The following is a 21,297-nucleotide window of genomic DNA, read 5'->3' on the forward strand; positions in this document are numbered from 1 at the left end:
GGTTGGGAGCCTCTAATTAATGAAATCAGATCCTCTGCTAGGGTAAGAATCTGAGATCTAGAAGAAGGTCTCTGAGAGGAAACTTTGGGAGGCAAAGCCTTAGAAAGTTTAGCAGCCTTAGCCCTAGAGAAAGCCTTAATGGACATGGAAGCAGGGGGTCTGGCTGCACCACGTGCAGGAGTAGACTTATCTAAAGTAATGGTGTGGGAAGGTTCCTGGACACCGGTTTCAGTAGGTAATTTAATGACGGACTCGGCCGGGGCCTCCAGGGCCGAGGTAGTCGGTTGTGTGGTTTCGGTAGTAGGAAGCGCCAAGGACTCTGTTTCAGCCGAGACCGAGACACTCACGGTAGGCCTGACCGAGGTTTCAGCCGAAACCGCGGCCCGCGTGTGTCGGTCCTTGTCCTTCCGTTTTTTGACTAAATGCTTAGTCGGAGTCTCCGACGGCATTTTATAAGCAAAACTAGCCCCAAAAAACTCCTCTGCAAACTCCGACCGACGTCTAAGAGTTCGTCGGTTGAAGGAAGCACAGGCTGAACAGGCCGAGACGTCGTGGTCTGGGCCTAGGCAGGGGAGGCAGTAGGAGTGGAAATCCTTATGAGGTATTTGTTTCCCACAGGTTAAACAATTATTAACTTTATCTGACATCGGCTGAGGCAAGAAAGAGTCCCCAATGGGGTACTTAGCTTTTTCGAAGTCTTCGTTAGCTGAATTACAGGAGCTGACCGACCGGCACTTGCGAACTGCTTCTGCTTCGGGCACCACGCGGTAAGAAAGACTGAGGAAGATGGCGTCGGCTAATGCTTTTATACCCCTGACGCTCTGACATCGGGGAAAATGTGACATCAGCCGAGGCCAGACCCAGACTTTGGAATCCGGCTGACCGAAGGGCTGCCTGAGGCAGGACAACCCATATGTGATGACTGCAAATGCATCCTTGAAGGACAACTATATATATCAACTCCAGGGTAGCACAACATTGGGGGGGGGGGCAATTCCCTGTTATCTGCCTTGAATACTGGTTGGCGACCAAATGGTCTGTCGATCTTCTAAGGTAGATATATATATATATATATATATATATATGTATTTTAGAACACAAAAAATTTATATAAGCATGTATTTTAGAACACAAAAAATTTACTTCCAACTAAAAGCAAATACACCACCAAAGGCTTTTGAGCACAGTGAAGGAAAGAAGAGGTATAATAATAGAGAAGAAAGAGGGCTGGCGGGTGGGTAACCCGGACTGCAACAGTAAATACACTCAAACATCTACATTTATGTTAAGTGTACACAACTGTACTATGTTCTTCGTGTTTCACTGCCGCAGTCATTACATTTGGGTAGAATCCCAAAGCTATGGATGGGAGGACTGAATTATACAGCATTAGGAGCAGCTTTAAGGCCCTGCAGGACAGCAGTGGCAAAGCCTGCCCCGGATTTAGAAAATAGAGGTAAATGATAATGTTTTGTGACGTATGAACTGAGCTCCAAGTAGCAGTTTCTAGAATGTCTCTGGTAGGAACCCCTCTGAGAAAAGCTGCAGAAGTAGATGCAGCCCTGGTGGAATGGGATCTGATCCCCCTGGGGACACGTATACCATGCTGCATGTAGCAGAAACTAATACAATGGCTTATCCATTTTGAAATAATCTACTTTGATGCAGCCTTCCCCTCTGCCCCTGCAGCAAATGACACTAGTAGTTGCTCAGACTTTCTTAGAGATTTTGTCCTGTTTAAGTAGAATCTTAGTTGTCTGTGTACATCCAATGAATGCAGAATCCACTCCTCCTTGTTCTGCGGATTTGGGAAAAAAGTTGGCAGATGAATGGTCTGGTTAAGAGCCACAGTGGATACCACCCTAGGCATAAAAGAAGGATTGGTCCTGAGGGCCACCCTGTCCGGATAAAAGATAATGAAAGGCTCCACTGCCATGAGAGCCTGTAGTTCTGAAATCCTTCTAGCTGAAGTGACTGCTAAAAGAAAGGCTGTCTTCCAAGAAAGAAATTTTATGTATGCAGTAGCAGCTGGTTCAAAATGAGGTAGGGTGAATTATTCCAGCACAAAATTGAGGTCCCATGCAGGAGTCTGTGCTCTCCTGGGAGGTCTCAAATTTTTGGCCCCTCTGAGGTACTGCTTTAGCAGGGGATAAGAAAAGAGAGGAGGCTCTGTGTTGTAATGAGCCGAGATGGCAGAGGCATGGATTTTTATAGAAGAAAAAGATAAGCCCTTGTGACGCATCTCAGTTAAATATTGCAAAATCTGAGGAATATTGGGCATTGCTGTGTTTATTCCTTGTGCTTGGTTCCAGGCACAGAATCTCTTCCATTTATCAGCATAGGATTTTCTAGTACTAGGCCTTCTAGCCTCCAAAATGACCTACATCACAGGTTTACTGAGAGACGTGATTGGTGAAATTAGCTGATTAGCCATGCTGCAAGATTCAGAGTTTGGAGCGGACTGTGCAGAATTTGATAGTTCTGCTGAGATAATAGATGAGGTGTCTGAGACAAGTACCACGGAGGAAGGTGTGACATATTCCTTAGAAGCGGGTGCCAGTGTTGGCGAGGCCAGTCCGGAGCAATCGGAATAATTTTGGTTTTTCCTGTCTGACTTTTTGTAAAACCTTGGAGAGCAGAGGCAGAGGGGGAAAGGCATAGACCGATAGGTTTTTCCAGCTGAAGGATAGAGCATCCACTTTCCACGCTTTTTTGTGATGAGTTCGTGTGCAGAATTTCTCTAACAGGTAGTTTTGGAGAGAGGCAAAAAGATCTAGGTCTGGGCTCCCCCATTTTCGTGTCAACATGCTGAAGATTTGTGGATCCAGTTTCCATTCGTGTGGGTCCATAAGATTTCTGCTAAGGTCATCTGCCAGAGTATTTTGCTTTCCTGGCAGGAATTGAGCATGTAGATGTATTTTTTAAGTCAAGGCTGTGTTCCACAAGCCATGGCTAGTCTGCAAAGGGGGTAGGAGTGGGTACCCCCGTGCTTGTTTACGTACCACATAACTGTGGTGTTGTCCGTCTTTATCACTAGTTGTCCTGGATGAAGGAAGTCCTTGAAGGCTGTGAGAGCATTCTGTACAGCTAGCTTTTCTTTCTGGTTGATATGCAGGTGCATTTGATTTGGGCTCCATTCGCCCTGAATGCATCACCCTGCCAGACGGCCCCCCCCAAGGCATAGTCTGATGCATCTGCGGTCAGGGTTTGGGTGGCAGGGGGTAGAATGAATGACAGTCCCTTGTTTTGGTGACAGGTCTCTGCCCACCAAAGGAACTCCTGTTGTAGGCAAGGAATGAGAGGAATCATTGTTTCCAGGCTGTGACAATGTTGACTCCATAAGCTTTTTAGGTACCATTGAAGCTTCCTCATATGCAGCCTTACATATGGAATTAGTGGAATGCAGGATGCCATGAACCTCAATGCCTGCAGAATTTGTCTTGCAGACAGCTGGGTTTTTGTGGCCACTTGTTTGAAATATGTTATCAATTAAAATTTGTTTGTCTGGCGTGAGGTAAGCCATATGGGCAGTTGTACTCAAGTTTGCACCCAGGAATGTAATTATTTGTGAGGGTACCAGTTGTGATTCCTTTTCATTTATGGTGTACCCTAGGCATGTTAGAAGCCTTTTTACAAACGCCAGATGTTGTAAAAGAGTGTACTTGTCCTCTGCCTGAATTAGACAACCGTCCAGATAATGAAAAATTTGAATGTTTCTTTGTCTGCAAAATGCAATCACTGGTGCCAGGCAGTTTGTGAAGACCCTGGGCACAGTAGATAAGCCAAAGGGCAGTGCAGAGAAAGTACAGTTTTGTACCTACCATAAATGTAGATGTTCGAGTGTTCACACTGCTACAGTCATCACACTTGGGTTATCCTGCCGTCAGGCGGTCCCACAGTCGGCCAGTTCCAAAGTCTTGGTCCGGCGTCGGTTGCTGTCGCTTCTTTCCTGACATCAGTGCGCCAGGGGTATGTAATATGCATCCGACGCTATTTTCTTCACTTTTTCTTGCCCCAGATGTCAGGTGGCCCCAAGTAGGTAGACAATACATATCGCTAATCCAAAACATACATATAAAATAAAAAGCAATACCTTCAGTTACCAGCAAATACACCCCAAAGGTTGTGTAGGAGAGAAAGGCATAGATAAGTCCAGCTAGTTCAGAGGGGATGGAGGGAGGGTAACCTGGACAGCAGCAGTGTGAAAGTACAGTTTTGTACCTACCATAAATGTAGATGTCCGATAGGAATGCATCTGCAGTCCTTACAAATGGGTTGTCCTGTCGTCAGGCAGCCCTTCGGTCGGCCGGATTCCAAAGTCTGGGTCTGGCCTCGGCTGGTGTCGCACTTCACCCGACGTCATAGCTGCAGTTATTCGGGTATAAAGGCATCAGCCGACGCCATTTTCCTCAGTGTTTCTTGCCCCAGGTGCCCTCTTGGAAGGCTAAATTTGGATAAATGCCCATGATTCCAAATAGTAGAGAGCAAACACAAAAAATAAGCATGTATGTACATATATACAAACAAATACACCATAATAGATCCCCCCCAAGCTAGCTGAAGGCTGACAAATACCCTAGGAGTACCTCAGAGGGGAAGGTGGGTGGGTAATCCTGACTGCAGATGCATTCCTATCGGACATCTACATTTATGGTAGGTACAAAACTGTACTATGTCCTTCAAGGATGCATCTGCAGTCCTTACAAATGGGTAGAATACCATAGCTAAACAAGGGAGGAGGAAAGAGTAGAGATTATGGTGTAGCTAGGATCCCTTGCAAAACAGCAGTGGCAAAACCTGCTCGGGATCTAGAGTATAAAGGTAAATTGTAATGCTTGGCAAATGTATGCACGGAGGTCCAAGTAGCAGCCTCTATAATGTCCTTGGTAGCCACTCCTTGTAAGAAAGCTGTGGTAGTGGCTGTAGCCCTTGTGGAGTGAGGCCTGATGTTCTCTGGAGTTTTCTTTCCATGGTAGGAGTAACAAAATCTAATGCAATTTCCTATCCATTTGGAGATTGTCTGTTTTGAAATTGGTTTTCCTTCCTTTCCTGTGGCATATGCTACCAGAAGCTGGTCAGTTTTTCTATTGGACTTAGTCCTGTCCAGGTAGTAGCGTAACTGTCTGTGTACATCCAAGGTATGCAAAAGTCTTTCTCCCCTGTTCTGTGGGTTTGGGAAGAATTTAGGTAGGTGAATAGCCTGATTTAATGACACTCTGGATACCACCTTAGGCATAAATGTAGGATTTGTTCTCATGGACACTATCTTGATGGAAGATCAGGAAGGGTTGCACTGCCATTAATGCCTGTAGTTCAGAGACCCTTCTTGCTGAAGTTATTGCCAGCAGGAAAGCAGTCTTCCAGGATAAGTATTGTAATTCTGCTGTTGCTGCTGGCTCGAAAGGAGGAAGTGTCAATTTTTCTAGCACAAAGTTCAAGTCCCATGCTGGCAATGGTGGTTTCCTGGGAGGTTTTACATTTTTAATTCCTCTCAGAAACTGTCTGAGCAGGGAATGAGAGAAGACAGGAGGATCCAAGCTGTATTGTGCTGAAATAGCTGATGCATGTATCTTGATGGAAGAATAGGACAGGCATGTGTGGAAGAGCTCTGCCAAGTACTCCAGGATGTTGGCCATGTTTACCCGAGTCACATCTTCTCCCTTTGCAGTACTCCAAATGAGATATCTTTTCCATTTTGCTGCATAATTCTTTCTTGTTGAAGGTCTGCGAGCCTCCAGGATTATGTCTTTAACCCTTTGGGATAAATTTGGGTTAATTGCTGTTATGTAATGTTCCAGGCAGTTAGCTGCAGAGTTTTCAGGTTTGGATGCAGGATGTTGTAGTTGTTCTGTGTTAACAGTAATGGGATCAGGGGTAGTGTCCATATTTGTTCCCGAGACATGCTCCTCAGCAATGGGTACCAATGTTGTCTTGGCCAGTCTGCAGCTATCAGAATGATCCTTGGACGGTCCTCTTTGATTTTCAGAAGCACCTTGTGCATCAAAGGAAGTGGTGGAAATGCGTATGCTGTCAGGTTTTTCCAACTGAAAGATAGGGAGTCCACCTTCCAAGCAAGTGGGTGGTACGTCCTTGTGCAGAATTTCTTTAGCTGGTGATTGAATGGGGATGCAAACAAGTCTATTTGTGGTAATCCCCATTCCCTTGTGATGGCTTTGAAGATGTCCGGATGAAGCATCCATTCGTGGGCATCTGTGGTTGTTCTGCTTAATATGTCTGCTAGAATGTTTTCTTTTCCCGGTACAAAAATTGCTTGTAACTGAATGTTGTACCTCAGGGCCACATCCCATAGGTCCAGTGCCAGCCGGCATAGAGGATATGAATGGGTGCCTCCCTGTTTGTTGATGTACCACATAACTGTGGTGTTGTCTGTCCTTATCATCAACTGACCTCCTTGGAGAAATGGTCTGAATGTCTGGATTGCCAATTTTACTGCCAGCATTTCCTTTAGATTTATGTGTAGGCGCAGCTGGTCTTGAGTCCATAAGCCTTGTATGCACTTGCCCTGCATGTGTGCCCCCCAACCGAGGTCTGAGGCATCTGTCGTGATGGTTTGGCTTGGTTGGCTGTTGCAGAAGGGCAATCCTGTGTTTGATTGACAGGCCTGAGCCCACCATAGGAACTCTTGTTTCAGGCATGGGATTATTGGGATTTTGGTTTCTAGGCTGTGCTTGTGTTGGGACCACAAATTCCTTAGGTACCACTGAAGCTTTCTCATATGCAGTCTGGCATGAGGGACCAGAATTATGCAGGATGCCATGGTGGTAGGTTTGGCATTCCTCTCTTCCCTGGTAGAGTATGGAAATGGAACCTGTAACCTTGGTCTATAGTTTGCAAAATCCATTTTTCCCTTGTGATGCAATGCCAGTTTTTTGAGAATAAGGTTAGTTTTCCGCCTAAGGGTGCTTCTAGTTGTTCCCTGGTAGGCGGTGCCACTGTCAAGTCACTGTGATTGAGTTGTTGTAGTGGTGGTGGCTGCGTCCGTGCCTCGCTGGTTGTTGCCTTGCCATTGGCGTCCCCTGTAGGCACCCCTGGATTGGTTTCTGCCTCTTGAACGCCTATTCCTGCCTCTCTGAGCCTTAGAGGAGTCCGGAAAGGACCAATTCTTGGAGGGCCAGTTCCTGCTAAACCTTGGAGGTTGAACCTGTAAGAAATCTTTCACGGTTTGTACAGATTTCGCCTTCTCTTCCATCTTTTTTAGCACCTGCTGAGCAGGGGAACCAAATAAATTGACCTTGTCCATGGGTGCATCCAAAAGCTTTGATTTGACATGGCCTGGTAATGCCTGTTCTTTCAACCATGCATGTCTCCTGATAACTGTGCCAGTCATGGCTGATCTAAAGGAAGCCTCCAGTGCATCATAGCCACATTTTAAAGAATGGTTACTAACCTGCTGTATGTTATGTACCATTTCCTGAACATATTTTTTATCTAAAGATTCTTCAGAGGAAAGCTTTTTAGTTAACTGGTCAAGCATAAACTCTTGATATTGAATCATATGAAATTGGCAGTTCAAAGCTCTAGCTGACAAGGTAGCAGAAGTGTAAACTTTTTTACCCCATCTCTCTAAGGACCTGGATTCCCTTTCAGAGGGGAGGGTTTTTAGTAGAAGTAGCAGCTACAGCTTTAGGGCCCTGGGCGATGGTCTCTGGATCTGCAAAAGGAGCCTTGTATAAATGGTGATGAGTGTCCGGGACCCTGCAGAACCTATCGGGCTTAGCAGGAGCCGGAGGTAATGAATCAGGAGCAGTGCAAGCATCATTAAATGCATCATCTACAACAGAAAGAAGTGGAGGTATAGCTAAAGGCCTATGTTGTGGCAAATGTAGAAAGGTTCTAAGCCTTTTTCTGGAGTCTGAGAAATCTTGGCCCTGCCACTGAAATTGTTCCCTCATAGCATGCAAGGTTTCCCCAAAGGAAAATTCCTCAGGTGGAGAGGCTGAAGGAATGGACTCTTCAGCATCAGAGTCCTCGTAAGGAGAATAAGAAGCCTCAGGAAGGTCTGTATGTTCTGATTCATCAGAGGAACCATCAGTGGATACTGGTTCAGGGGGCTCTGCTCTAGGTCTCTTTTCTGGAGGAGGGAGAGAGGACCTGTCTGGATGAGGCTGGGATCCACGAATTAATGAAATTAAATCCTCAGCCAAAGATAACATATGAGAGCTAGTGCTGGGCCTGTGTGAGGGGGGTTTGGCAGGCACAGATTTTGAAGCTTTGGCTGCTTTAGCCCTGGCAAAGGCCTTAATAGACATGGCTGCAGGAGGCCTAGCAGCTCCACTTGCAGGGGTTGAAATATCCAGGGGAATTGTGTCTGATAACTCCTGAGAAACCGCAACAGAAGGCTGGATTTCAGAAGCAGATTCTACCAGGTTAGAGAAGGCCTCGGTAGAAGGCATGGTTTCGGCTGGAGAAAGAACCGCTTGCTCGGTTTCGGCCGAAACCGAGACACTCGCGGTTTGCTTAATCGCGGTTTCGGCCGAGACCGGACCGCGTGTCGGTCCTTTTCGTTTTTGGAAATTTGCGTTGTCGGAGGATCCACGGCATAATGTAGGCAAAATCAGAGCCGAAAATTTGTTCAGCAAACTCCGACCGGCGTCTAAGCGTCCGTCGGTTAAAAGAAGCGCAGGCTAGACAAGCTGCTACGCCGTGGTCTGGGCCTAAGCAATGTATACAGTAGGAGTGGAAATCTTTATGAGGTATTTGTTTCCCACAAGATAAACAGTTATTCACTTTCTCTGACATCGGCTGAGGCAAGAAAGAGTCCCCAACGGGTACTTAGCTTTTTAGAAGTCTTCGAAGTAGTATTCGGTAGTAGTAATCTCTGGATCTGACCGACCGGCACTTGCGAACAGCTTCTGCTTCGGGCGCCACGCGGCAAGAAAGACTGAGGAAAATGGCGTCGGCTGATGCCTTTATACCCGAATAACTGCAGCTATGACGTCGGGTGAAGTGCGACACCAGCCGAGGCCAGACCCAGACTTTGAAATCCGGCCGACCGAAGGGCTGCCTGACGACAGGACAACCCATTTGTAAGGACTGCAGATGCATCCTTGAAGGACATCATACTGCAGAAAACAAAAGGAGAACACCTGCCTTCTGGGCCTGCTATTTCTGATCATCTACTTGCATCAAAAGTTGAGATCTTAGCACCTGTTCCTGCTGACTTTCTAGACACTTGACATTACCAAGTAAGCATGACAATCAACTGCTCAGAGCAAATTATGTTCTTCAAATAGTAAAATGACATGGCTTGGCTAGGCCATATCCTGTTAACATGCAAGACAAGGAAGTAAGAAATCATTCAAGTTACAGTTACCCGCTTCATCCAAATTAGGGTTGTAATACATACACTCTCATCTTGAAATCCTGAAAAAGGATGAAGCAGACAATCAGTGAATTAATACAGCTTCTTTGTATGCCAGAAAGGTTGACAGCCCTGTAGTAAACAATGGCAATTCTCTTTGGCCACTGTTCAACATAAAGCTGACAGTAAGAAAAGACAGAAGATAAACCCACAGGTTAAAAATTATGGGGAAAAATATTACAAATGCTGCCACAATCAACCTACCTGTTCCACCAAAGGAACTGGAGATTATTCTATGATACAAAATGTGTATTTTACAAAACATGATACTCAATGTCCAAAAGGAAGTGCTGTTCTTGTATCTTTTTGAGGTCAAAACAGGACCTGGAGTAAAAATTATCTTTAAGAGGGTGCTATTCTAAAATCTCATTAACATGCCTCAGGACACATCAAACAGGTGTAATCTTTCCTCAGTATTAATGATAATAAAATGATGATGACAAAATTACATGCTTCAGTAATCAAAAGGAACTAATTTGTAAACAGGACATCAAACTACCAACTTTTAGATAAAAAAATGCAATGCTTTTATACTGCATGCACTACTATCCTTTAGTGACTGAATTATTAACCGTTCTCACTGTGTGGCTAAGGTAATTACTTTTTATGCAGATGCGCTCCCCTAGAGTTCCCTTTCTAAGGCTGTCAGCATCTCACCACCACAAAGGCAGGCAGTCAAGTCATGCTGCCTTGCCCTCCACCTCCTTCCACAGGATACCACGAACTGTTGAGCTGGATTTCACGATACCTATAAGACTGCTCCTAAGAATAGATAGTTATGGATAGGCAATGCCTTCAAACCAAAGTCAGCCTTCTGTTACAGTGTCTACATATTTTTTAAAGTCTGCTTTATAGGTTCATAGGTTGGTACTGGGCTATCTGCCCAAAAGGCATATATTAGCCCAGCCACGTTGTGCGGTATTCACCGCCCCTTTAGTAGTTCCCTAGACCCTTGTACTAGCAGCTAGTACCCAATCCAAGTTATCAATTAAGGGTTACATAGAGCCTTTCCATAGCCTGGTCAGCATGGCTATAAGAAAGGAAAAAAAAAGCCCTGAAAAGGACCCCAGTCCACTGCATGTCATAATCATCACACACACACACTTAAGGCTATTTCAAAACTGTTTCTAAATGTGGGAAAACTAAAATCTTATGCAAAACACACACGCATGGATAAAGGAAAAAGACAAGCAAACAATATAAATAAGGAAAGACAAGCAGAAATCAGAGAACCAAGCACTGATAAGCAGCAGAACAATCTGCTGCATCACTGTGTCCCCACAAACTGGCCACTTACAACTAAATCAGTCATAGTGCTGATAAACTGAAGAAACTACCATTTGGAAGTGGAGATGTTGTACTGCTGAACCTGCTGACTGACAGCTTCAAAAGTAATCACATTACTACACCCCAATCCACCACAAGGAGACACTTAATGAAAAGAACTCCAAGTTTTAGATAATTCCAAATATAAGCAAGCATCTCAACAAAAACATTAAAATACAGTAACTGTGAAATCACAAGCTAACTGTAAATATCTAGCAAAAATTACAAAAGGGTACAAGAAAGTCATAATCTGATTTTTGTTATTCAAGAGCTGGTTTTAACTTACGTTGGATGCTGCATCATTCTCCGCCTCTGAACCTCCAGTCTCTGTAACATTTCGTCGTGTGGGTGAATCCTGTGTGCAGAGGATGTTGGGACCGGTATGTGATGAGTGACTGGCTGATGTGAAGTGGGAAGGTGCTGTGGAATTGTGGATGATGTGCTATTCAAAGGATGAGGGGGTGGAGGAGCTGTCTGTGCTACAGCATGGGTTGTGGCATGAGGAGGAAGTTGTGGGTGAAAAGGATGCACTGCATGAGGAATAACATATTCAGTCTGTGGAGGTGGCTGTGGTGGGGGAGGAGGGTTTCCATGTGAATGGGGACATGAGGATGCTTGGTGGTGAAGGGATCTCTGCAAAGGTCCATCTGCAAGTAAACACAATATTTGTTTTGAAAACAAATCACAAAGCTGTTTTAAAGCTACATGAAAACCATGCAAAATTTCTCACAAATTCAAGAAACTCATACTGAACACATCTTAAAACGTATATTCAACATACAGTACAGCTGTGTAAGAACTTATAGTAGATGTCCTACTGATCACTGTTGCAGTATTCCTGACATATAGGCTGTCACCGCTAAAAGTCCAGCAGGAGTACCAAAGCTTACCTTCCCTGGGTCACATGTCTAATGCGTGACCTCAGCTAGTATGCACTGGGATATTAATACAGATGCACAAGTGTGGTTTTGAGACTATCTGTAAGCCAGCGGCCTGAAGACTATGGTCAGAGAAGACTGGTCAGCTTGGAGCGGTATAAGCTCAAATTGGTAAGAAACCACCTCCGTATTTATGTAAGAGAGCCAAGGCTAGAACAGAGGAGGGAGAGAGATGGAAGATGAAGTCCCACACTAAAGGGAGAATCCTTGCCATTTGGTAGAGTAAGATTTCCTCGTGCTACGTATTCTAGCCTCTTTTAGAACATTCTGGACCTGACTGTCGAGGAGTGGATCCTTCCATGAAGGTATCCTCCATGTTGACAATTTGAGGCTCTGCAGGTTGGGTTGTACAATCTTGCCCTTGTTCACGGTCAGTAAGTCCATTCTCGATGGGAGCTGCCATGCTTCTGTGCTGGTTAGGCTGAGTAGCAAAGGTTACCACATTCCTGCCTGGGACAGTCTGAGGTTATTAGTATTGCTCTTCGCCCCTCTTCTCTTCGCAACACCCTGGGGAGCACACGTACTGGAAGGAAGGCATAGAGAAATAGGCCCACCCAAGAGAAAGAGAAGGCATCTGTCTTCCAGGCTGACTTCATTTTGTGCCTGGAATAAATGTTTCTCAAATGAGCATTTTCCTTTGTGGCGAAAAGGTCCATCAGTGGCACCCTACATTTTCTGGCTATACTGAGAAATACTTCCCGATGCAGCTGCCACTTGTGGAGGTCTGACAGGCGCAGGTTATCTGCTACATGGCTGTGTGCACCCGGCAGGTACTGTGCCATGAGATGCAATTCTAAGGAATGTGCTGTTTCCTAAACATCCACTGTTAGGCAGCAAAGTGGGTAAGAGTGGGTCTCCCCCTGATTATTTATGGATCACAACTGTGGTATTGTCTGTCTTCACTACTAGTACTCTTAGCTTGCATTTCGCTTGAAAGGCTATCAGGCCATTCTGGACTGCCATATGTTCTTTTAAATTACATGTTTGTGTCTAAGCTTAGGGGTCCCACTTTCCTATATTCTGAAGGCAGTTGACATATGTTCCCCAGGCTACTTCTGATGCATCTGTTGTCAGACTTTGTCTCTGAGGGGTGAATCCAAAGGGGAGACCAGAGTTGTGGGAGCAAGCCTGGGTCCACCAGCTGAATTCCTTCCAGAGTCAATGAATCGGTTTCATCTTGGCTTTGAATGTTAGCACCACACATTCCTGAGGTACCACTGTAGTTTCCTCATCTCCGGTCTGGCCAGGGGAATCACAAGAATGAAAGAGGCCACAAGGCCCTGAGGTATTCCCTGGCTGTGAGGTAATCCCTGACCATCATATTTTTGAAGTACAGAGTCAGGAAAGGGACCTTGTTCGGGAGTAAGGAGGACTTTTGGACAGCCAAATCCAGTAAGACCCCCCTAGGAACACAATCCTGGTTGAGGGGTCTTTTTGAGATTTCTGTGCAATAATGGTGACTCCCATGGAGGTTAAATGTTCTAGGTGAACAGCAAGTCTGATTTGATTTCTTCCAGGTTTCTTGCCTGTACAAGGCAGTCATCCAAATAAGGGTAAACTTGGACCCCTTTTGTTCTGCAGAATGTTATCGGTGGGGCGAGGCATTCTGCGAAAACCCGGGGAGCAGCAGACAAGCCAAAGGGCAGAGCACAGAATTGACAGTGCCTGATACCTGCTCTGAAGCATAAGAAGCTTCTGTGTGATTCCTCTATGGGAATATGCAGGTATGCGTCTTTTAGATCCAGGGTAACTATGAAAAAAATTTGGAGAGATCATGGGCAGAAGTTTTTCATGGGAACCTGCAGGAATTGGTCGACTCTTGGTTGCCTTTTTTCTTGATACTTCGAGAATCTGGAGTAAAATTATCGTCCTTTTAAGTGCCTGGTACTGGTGCCACTGAGCCCTGAGTGCAGAGCAACTCTACCTGGGTCAATGCCTCTGTTTTTTGGGTTGGTGGAATGTCTAGGAAGCCTAAGGGTTTCAAAAGTTGCTTGAATTTGAGCTTGTAACCTTTTGATATAATGTTCATCACCCACTGGTTTGTAGTAGTGAGAGGCCAGTTTTTGTGGAACAGTGACAGTCTCCCCTCCAGCCTTGGGTGGGAGGTTATGGGGAGGGGAATTGGAGGATCACAGACGAGTCATGTATGCTCTTTGCCAGGGGTCTGTGGCCTTGAACCCCTGGCCTAAATGGCTCTGAATGCCACTGCCTAGGCCTCTGGAGTGGTCTTTGACTCCTTTCCCTATGTGGCTTTCTTTGCCTAAACTTAGCTTGGGCAGGAAAAGGACCAATGCTTAGCAGGGTAGTTTCTGCTGAAACTTAAGAGGATTGACTTGAAGTCCTTAGCAGTCTGCACAGACTTAGCCTTATTCTCCATTTTCTTGAGTACAGCCTTAGCGTCAGGGCCAAAGAGAACGTCTTTGTCCAAAGGGGCGTCCAGGTGGATGGATTTTACATGCTCTGGAAGGGACTGCTCCCTCAGCCAAACATGTCTTCTGATGACATAGCCTGCAGCTGCAGCCCTACAGGAAGCTTCCATAGCACCATAGCCACAGTGCAGGGAGTATTTTGGTACCTGAGAAAGTACAGTTGTGTACACTTACCATAAATGTAGATGTTCGAGTGTCTTCATTGTTGCAGTCATCACTGTAGGGTTCTTCCTGCCGGCAGGCAGCCCTCGGTCGGCATGTTCTTCCTGCCGGCAGGCAGTCCTCGGTCGGCCAGAATCACAAAGTCTGGGTCCGGCGTCAGCTGTTCAGTCATGCTCCCTGACGTCAGAGCGCTAGGAGTACAAAGCTGCCAGCCGACGCCATGTTCTCCAGTTTTTCTTGCTCCAGATGTCAGGTGCCCAAAAATGAAGGCCAATAGTAAAACAAAAAAGTAACATACAACAAACCCCATACCCTGAAGCAAATACACCTTAGAAGAAGGGTGAAGTAGGAAACTACACTAATGAAAGTATAAGAAGGGACAGGAGGAAGGGTAACCCAGACTGCAACAGTGAAGACACTCGAACATCTACATTTATGGTAAGTGTACACAACTGTACTATGTTCATCGTGTTTCACTGTTGCAGTCATCACTGTAGGGTTGAATCCCAAAGCTGAGATAAAGGGTGGTGGTTATAGAGTAGAAGGGGCGGCTAGAAGGCCCTGCAAGACTGCAGAAGCAAAGCCTGCCCTAGACTTAGAGTAAAGAGGGAGACTATAGTGCTTAAGAAAGTATGCACTGAACTCCAAGTTGCAGCTTCCAAAATATCATTGGTAGGTACTCCCCTGAGAAAGGCAGCTGAAGTAGCAGCAGCTCTGGTAGAGTGAGTCCTAATCTTTCCTGGGATTTGCTTTCCATGATGAGAGTAACAAAATCTGATTCCATGAGCAATCCATTTAAAAATGGTCTGTTTTGAAATAGCTTTGCCTTGGGAATTTGTTGCATAAGAAACAAACAGTTTCTCTGTTTTCCTGATATCCTTGGTTCTGTCCAGGTAAAAACAAAGTTGTCTGTGTACATCCAAGGAATGCAAGATCCTTTCCCCCTTATTTTGTGGATTAGTGAAAAAAGTTGGCAGGTGAATAGTTTGATTTAAAGCCACTTTGGAAACCACTTTAGGCATGAAAGTAGGATTAGTCCTTAAAGACACCCTATCTTGGTGAAAAATAATATAAGGCTCCACAGCCATGAGTGATTGTAACTCCGAGACTCTCCTGGCTGAAGTCAAAGCCAGCAGGATAGCAGTCTTCCATGATAAATACTTAATATCAGCTGTGGCAGCAGGCTCAAAAGGAGGCAGAGTGAGTTTTTCCAGAACATAGTTGAGGTCCCAGGCAGGTATGGGTGGTGTCCTAGGGTCCTTAAATTCTTTGCTCCTCTGAGATATTGTTTCAGAAGTGGATGTGAAAAGATTGGAGGATCTGTATTGTAATGTGCAGAGATAGCTGAGGCATGTATTTTTATGGAGGATAAGGATAAACCATTATGAAGCATGTCTGTCAGGTAAAGTAAAATCAATGGGATATTAAGAATGAGGGGATCCGAATCCTGAGCATGCATCCAGGTGCAAAATCTCTTCCATTTACCTGCATAAGATTTTCTAGTGCTAGGCCGTCTGGCTTCTAAGATGACATCCATGACCTGTTTGGGAAGGAAAGGATTAATCATAGACCCTGAATTCGCCAGGCTGAGAGTTTTGAGAGTTTTGACATGAGAGTGCAGAACCTGGCCCTGGTGTTGGGACAAAAGATTTGGAATCTGAGGTAAAATCCAAGGTGGCTCCTGGGATAGATTCATCAGTGTTGAGTACCAGAATTGACGAGGCCAATTCGGGGCCAGTAAAATCATCATCTTGGGCTTGTCCTGCTTGATCTTTAATAACACCCGTGGAAGAAGAGGTAGTGGCGGAAAGGCATACCCAGAGAGGTTTCTCCAACTGAATGATAGTGCATCCACTTTCCATGCTAGTTTGTGAAATGTCCTTGTGCAAAAAATCTGTAACTGGTGGTTGAGGGGTGATGCAAATAGATCTATGTCCGGGCAGCCCCAGGCCTCTGTAATCATCTTGAATATTTGGGTGTCTAGCATCCACTCGTGTGGGTCTGACAGGTTCCTGCTCAGGCTATCTGCCAGAATATTTTGTTTCCCTGGCAAGAACTGAGCATGTAGATTCACTTTGCAAGCAAGAGCTGTGTTCCATAGAGTCATGGCTAGTCTGCAAAGGGGGTAGGAGTGTGAACCCCCTTGCTTGTTTATGTACCACATAACTGTGGTGTTGTCTGTCCGTATCAGTAGTTGTCCTGGTTGTAGAAGATCCCTGAAAGCCAAGAGGGCATTTTGTACAGCTAACATCTCTTTTAAATTGACGTGTAGGAGCTTCTGATCCTCTGTCCAAAAACCTTGCAGACCTTTTCCCTGCAAGTGGGCTCCCCATGCGTAATCTGAGGCGTCCGTGGTTAACACATGGCTGGCTGGAGGCAGACTGAAGGCTTTCCCTTTGTTGTGAAGACATGCCATGGTCCACCAATGGAATTCCTTTTGTAGGCAAGGCAAGACAGCAATCTATGTGTCTAGACTGTGGCAATGCTAGGGACCATACACTTTTTAGGTACCATTGTATTTTTCTCATATGTAGTCTTGCATGTGGTATGAGAAGGATGCAGGAGGCCATGTAACCCAAAGCCTGCAGGAATTTCCTTGCAGTTAGCTGAGTTACTGACGCCAAGGTTTTGAAAGTTGAAGCCAGCTGTAGTTGTTTTTCGGATGTCAGGAATGCCATCTGGCTTGTTGTGTTTAGAAGACCACCCAGAAAAGTTATCGGTTGTGTGGGTGTCAAATTTGACATTTTTATGTTCACAGTGAATCCCAGGTACTTGAGAAGATTTTGAACGAATTCCAGATGCTGTAGTAAGACATCCTTGCTGTCTGCTTGAATAATGCAGTCGTCCAGATAAGGGTAAATCTGAATTCCCTTGAGTCTGCAATAAGCTACTACTGGTGCCAGGCACTTGGTGAAGACCCTGGGCGCAGTAGACAAGCCAAAGGGCAGCGCAGAAAATTGGTAATGTTTCGAGCCGGCCTTGAACCCGAGGTATTTTCTGCACTCCTGTCTGATGGGGATGTGTAGGTAAGCCTCCTTTAAATCCAATGTCACCATCCATGCACTTTTGCTCAACATTGGTAGGAGCTGCTGCAGAGCAAGTATCTTGAACTTTGGTATCTCCAGGAAAGTGTTTAAGACTGACAGATCCAGGATGGGTCTCCATGAATTTTGCTTTCTGGGAACTAGAAAGAGCCTTGAGTAAAAGCCTTGCCCAGTCTCTGATTGTGGAACCAGTTCTATGGCCCTCATAGCCATGAGGGATCCCACCTGGTTTAATGCCTCTGACCATTGGTGTTTTGGTAGGTCTGGCCATCCGTTTGGTCTTGGCAAAGTATGAAAGTGGAATTTGTAACCCCTTGAAACTACATCCAAAACCCACTTGTCTTGGGTTATGTAAGTCCAATTTTGTTGAGTTTTCCTCCTAGAGGGGCTTCCAGGAGAAAAGTTCCTGGAGCCATGCAGGGGGAGTCATTAAGCCTGTTTTCTATAAGATTGAGGTCTGTCCTCTCCACCCCTGGGGGTAGAAGCACTCCACTTTCTAGGTCTGTAAGAGGTCTGTGCTTCGGCCCTCCCTCTGGAGCGCCTATATCTACCCCTCTGAGGCTTGTCCGAGCTGGGAAAGGACCAACTTTTTGTTGGCCAATTTCTGCTAAATCTTGGGGGCTGAACTTGTAAGAAATCCTTAACCGTTTGCATGGATTTTGCCTTATCCTCCATTTTCTTTATCACCTCTTCAGCCTTAGGCCCGAACAAAACATTATGCTGAACAGGAGCATCCAATAACTTTGCTTTCACTTGATCAGGTAAGTTTTGTTCCTTTAACTAACCAAGCATGCCTTCTAATGACTGTGCCAGAGGCAGCCGCCTTGCAAGAGGCCTCCAAGGCATCAAAACCAGTGTAAACCATGCTTCCCCACTTGTTCAGTGGCATGCATCAAACCGTGTAAATCCTTATTATCTGCACATGCAGAAATGGTACCTAGCTTTTGTTTCATAAGACAGTAGAAATTGCTGATATTTTAGCATATGGAATTGACAATTCAAAGCTCTAATAGATAAAGTAGCAGAAGTGTACACTTTTTTGCCGCATCTCTCCAAAGCTCTAGAATCCTTATCTGTCGGAATAGGGTTTTTAGCAGAAGCGGCCTTAACCCCCTTAGGACCCTGAGAAATGGTTTCTGGATCAGCAGTAGGATTTTTGTAAAGGAACTGGTGGGAATCAGGGACCCTGTAATATCTATCGGGCTTAGCAGGGGCTGGAGGAAAGGAGTCAGGAGTTAAATTAGCCTCAGAAAAGGCATCATCCACAATATCCAAAATAGGCCGAATAGCCAGGAGTCTATGTTGGAGAAGAAGGAAATCCCTAAGCCTTCTCTTAGATTCCGAGTACTCCTGTCCTTCGCAGTGAAAATGTTCCCTCATATCATGTAAAGTTTCCCCAAAAGAAAAATCCTCAAGAGGAAAAGCTGAAGGAATAGATTCCTCAGCATCAGAATCCTCATAAGGAGGGAAAGAATATTCCTGTTCAGAGGAAGACACTGGAAGAAATAGATGCCTGATCAGAAGATTCATAATCCAATTCTTGCCTTGGCCTTTTGTCTGGAGGGGGATGTGAACCCCTAATCATGGTTAGCAAGTCCTCAACCATTTTAAGTAGCTGTTTCTGAGATTTGGGTCCCGGATCAGAAGAGGCCTGAGCTGGTGTCTTAGATTTAGAAGGAGTCTTTGCCTTTGTCCTTGACTTTGCCTTTATCAGAAGCTGTGTAGGCCTGAAACCCCCCTCGGAAGCCGGTACCTGCACAGTAGCTCCGGACCCATCCGAGGGAGTATTGTCCGAAGGTCCTGCAGCTGGAATGCTCAAAGGCTTAGCTGGTTCCTCGTGGGAGTCCGTTTCAGCAATCAGTTCTGAAATGGCCGACGACAGGGGCTGCGAAAGCGCCTCACTGATGACGGCTGAACCTGTAGTTGGCTCTGCTAGTAAAACGTCATCTGATTTGGACCTCGGAGGCCTGTCCTTATCCTTGGGTCGTTTGTGAACTCCGGTAGTCGGAAGCGTGTCCGACAACATTTTATAATTAAATCGCCTACCAAAGTAGTGAAAAGCAAAATCATACCTTTGCTTAATCGTACGTTGGTTAAATCTAGCACAAAACCTACAACTAGCTACGTCGTGGTCAGGGCCTAAACAAGGAATACAGTAAGAATGAAAATCCTTATGAGGTATTTGCTTCCCACAAGAAATGCAATTATTAACTTTTTCTGACATCGGACTTGAGCAAGAAAAAAGTTTCCCCAATGGGGTACTTAGCTTTAAGAAGAAGTAAGTGTTCCGACTTGAAGCACGAAAAAATATCAGGAGTCAGCCGACCGGCACTTGCAAACTGCTTTCACCGCATGGCAAGAAAGACTGGAGAACATGGCGTCGGCTGGCAGCTTTGTACTCCTAGCGCTCTGACGTCAGGGAGCATGATTGAACAGCCGACGCCGGACCCAGACTTTGGGATTCTGGCCGACCGAGGACTGCCTGCCGGCAGGAAGAACCTGCTGACCGAGGACTGCCTGCCGGCAGGAAGAACCCTACAGTGATTGGCAAAGCCAGCTCTGGATTTAGAGAAAAACTGGAAAATGGTAATGCTTGGTGAAAGTAAGTACAGAACTCCAGGTAGCAGCTTCTAGGATGTCCCTGGTAGGAACACCTCTGAGAAAGGCTGTAGAGGTAGATGCAGCCCTGGTTGAATGTGGTCTAATCCCCTGTGGGATAGGTTTTCCATGGTGCTTATAGCAGAAATGAATGCAATGGCCTATTTAGTTAGAAATGGTTTGTTTTGAAATAGCCTTCCTCTCTGCCCCTGCAGCAAATGCCACCAGCAGTTGTTCAGACTTCCTTTGAGGTTTAGTCCTGTCCAAGTAAAATCTAAGTTGTCTGTGCACATCTAAAGAGTGCAATATTCATTCCCTTTGTTCTGTGGATTAGAAAAGAAGGTTGGCAAATGAATGGACTGATTAAAAGCCACACTGGATACTACCTTGGGCATGAAGGAGGGGTTGGTCCTGAGGGATACCCTGTCCGCATGAAAGATGATGAAAGGCTCCACTGCCATAAGGGCCTGTAATTCAGATACCCTTCTTGCTGAAGTGATTGCTAAAAGGAAGGCTGTTTTCCAAGAAAGGAATTTTAACTCTGCACTTAACTCTTCCTCCTTTTGAGCCAGCTGTAAGTCCCCAGGATGGAGTTGGGGATCTCCTGGGTGGTCTTAAGTTTTTGGCCTCCTTCTGAGGAACTGCTTGAGCAGTGGATGAGAGAAGAGAATAGTTCTGTGTTGTAATGAGCTGAAAAGGCTGAGGCATGAATTTTGATGGAGGAAAAAGAAAGGCTCTTGGATGCATCTCAGTTAAATATTGAAGAATCTGAGGTAAATTGGGTGCTGCTGTGACCATCCCTTGAGAAAGGTTCCAGGCACAGAATCTTTTCCATTTTTTCAGCATTAGATTTTGTAGTACTAGGCTTCCTTGCCTCCAAAATGACATCCAACACTTGTTTATTGAGGAATGGTAATGGAGAGATTAGGTAATTAGCCAGGCTGTGAGGTACAGGGTTTGAAGCTGAGGCTGCAGAATCTGGCTCTCCTGCTGTGACAGCAGGGTAGGGGTTTGAGGCAGGTGCCATGGAGCCAGCAGTGACACACTGCGCAAGAAGGGGTACCAGTGTTGGCGTGGCCAGTCTGGTGTAATCAGTATTGTCCTTGGTTTGTCCTGTTTGATCTTTAGTAGTACTTTGGAGAGGAGAGGCAGGGGAGGAAAGGCATAAACTGAAAGACAGAGCATCCACTTTCCAAGCTTTTTTTTGGGGAGTCCTTGTGCACAATTTGTCCAATTGGTAGTTCTGGGGGGAGGCAAACAGGTCTATCTCTGGGCTCCCCCATTTGTTTATCAACATGTTGAAAGTCTTCGGTGCCAGTTTCCACCACTAGTGTGGGTCCATGAGATTTCTGCTTAGTTCGTCTGCCAATGTATTTAGTTTTCCTGGCAGGAATTGAGCCTGTAGATGCACTTGGTTG

At 45.5% G+C, this 21,297-nt stretch overlaps 1 protein-coding gene across 1 annotated transcript in view; it reads right to left on the reverse strand.

The window, feature by feature from the left end:
* RNF111 (ring finger protein 111) overlaps nucleotides 1–21,297 on the reverse strand; it is a gene marked incomplete in the record, with an annotated part of 1,207,185 nt that overhangs the window by 577,605 nt on the left and 608,283 nt on the right. Inside the window, 1 exon segment of the mRNA XM_044078570.1 lies at nucleotides 10,995–11,355. Within this exon segment, the coding sequence (XP_043934505.1) occupies nucleotides 10,995–11,355 (361 nt within the window).

This window comes from Protopterus annectens, chromosome 7.part1, assembly GCF_019279795.1.
Source record: "Protopterus annectens isolate FY-2018-M chromosome 7.part1, PAN1.0, whole genome shotgun sequence".
Taxonomy (NCBI): Eukaryota; Metazoa; Chordata; order Ceratodontiformes; family Protopteridae; genus Protopterus; species Protopterus annectens.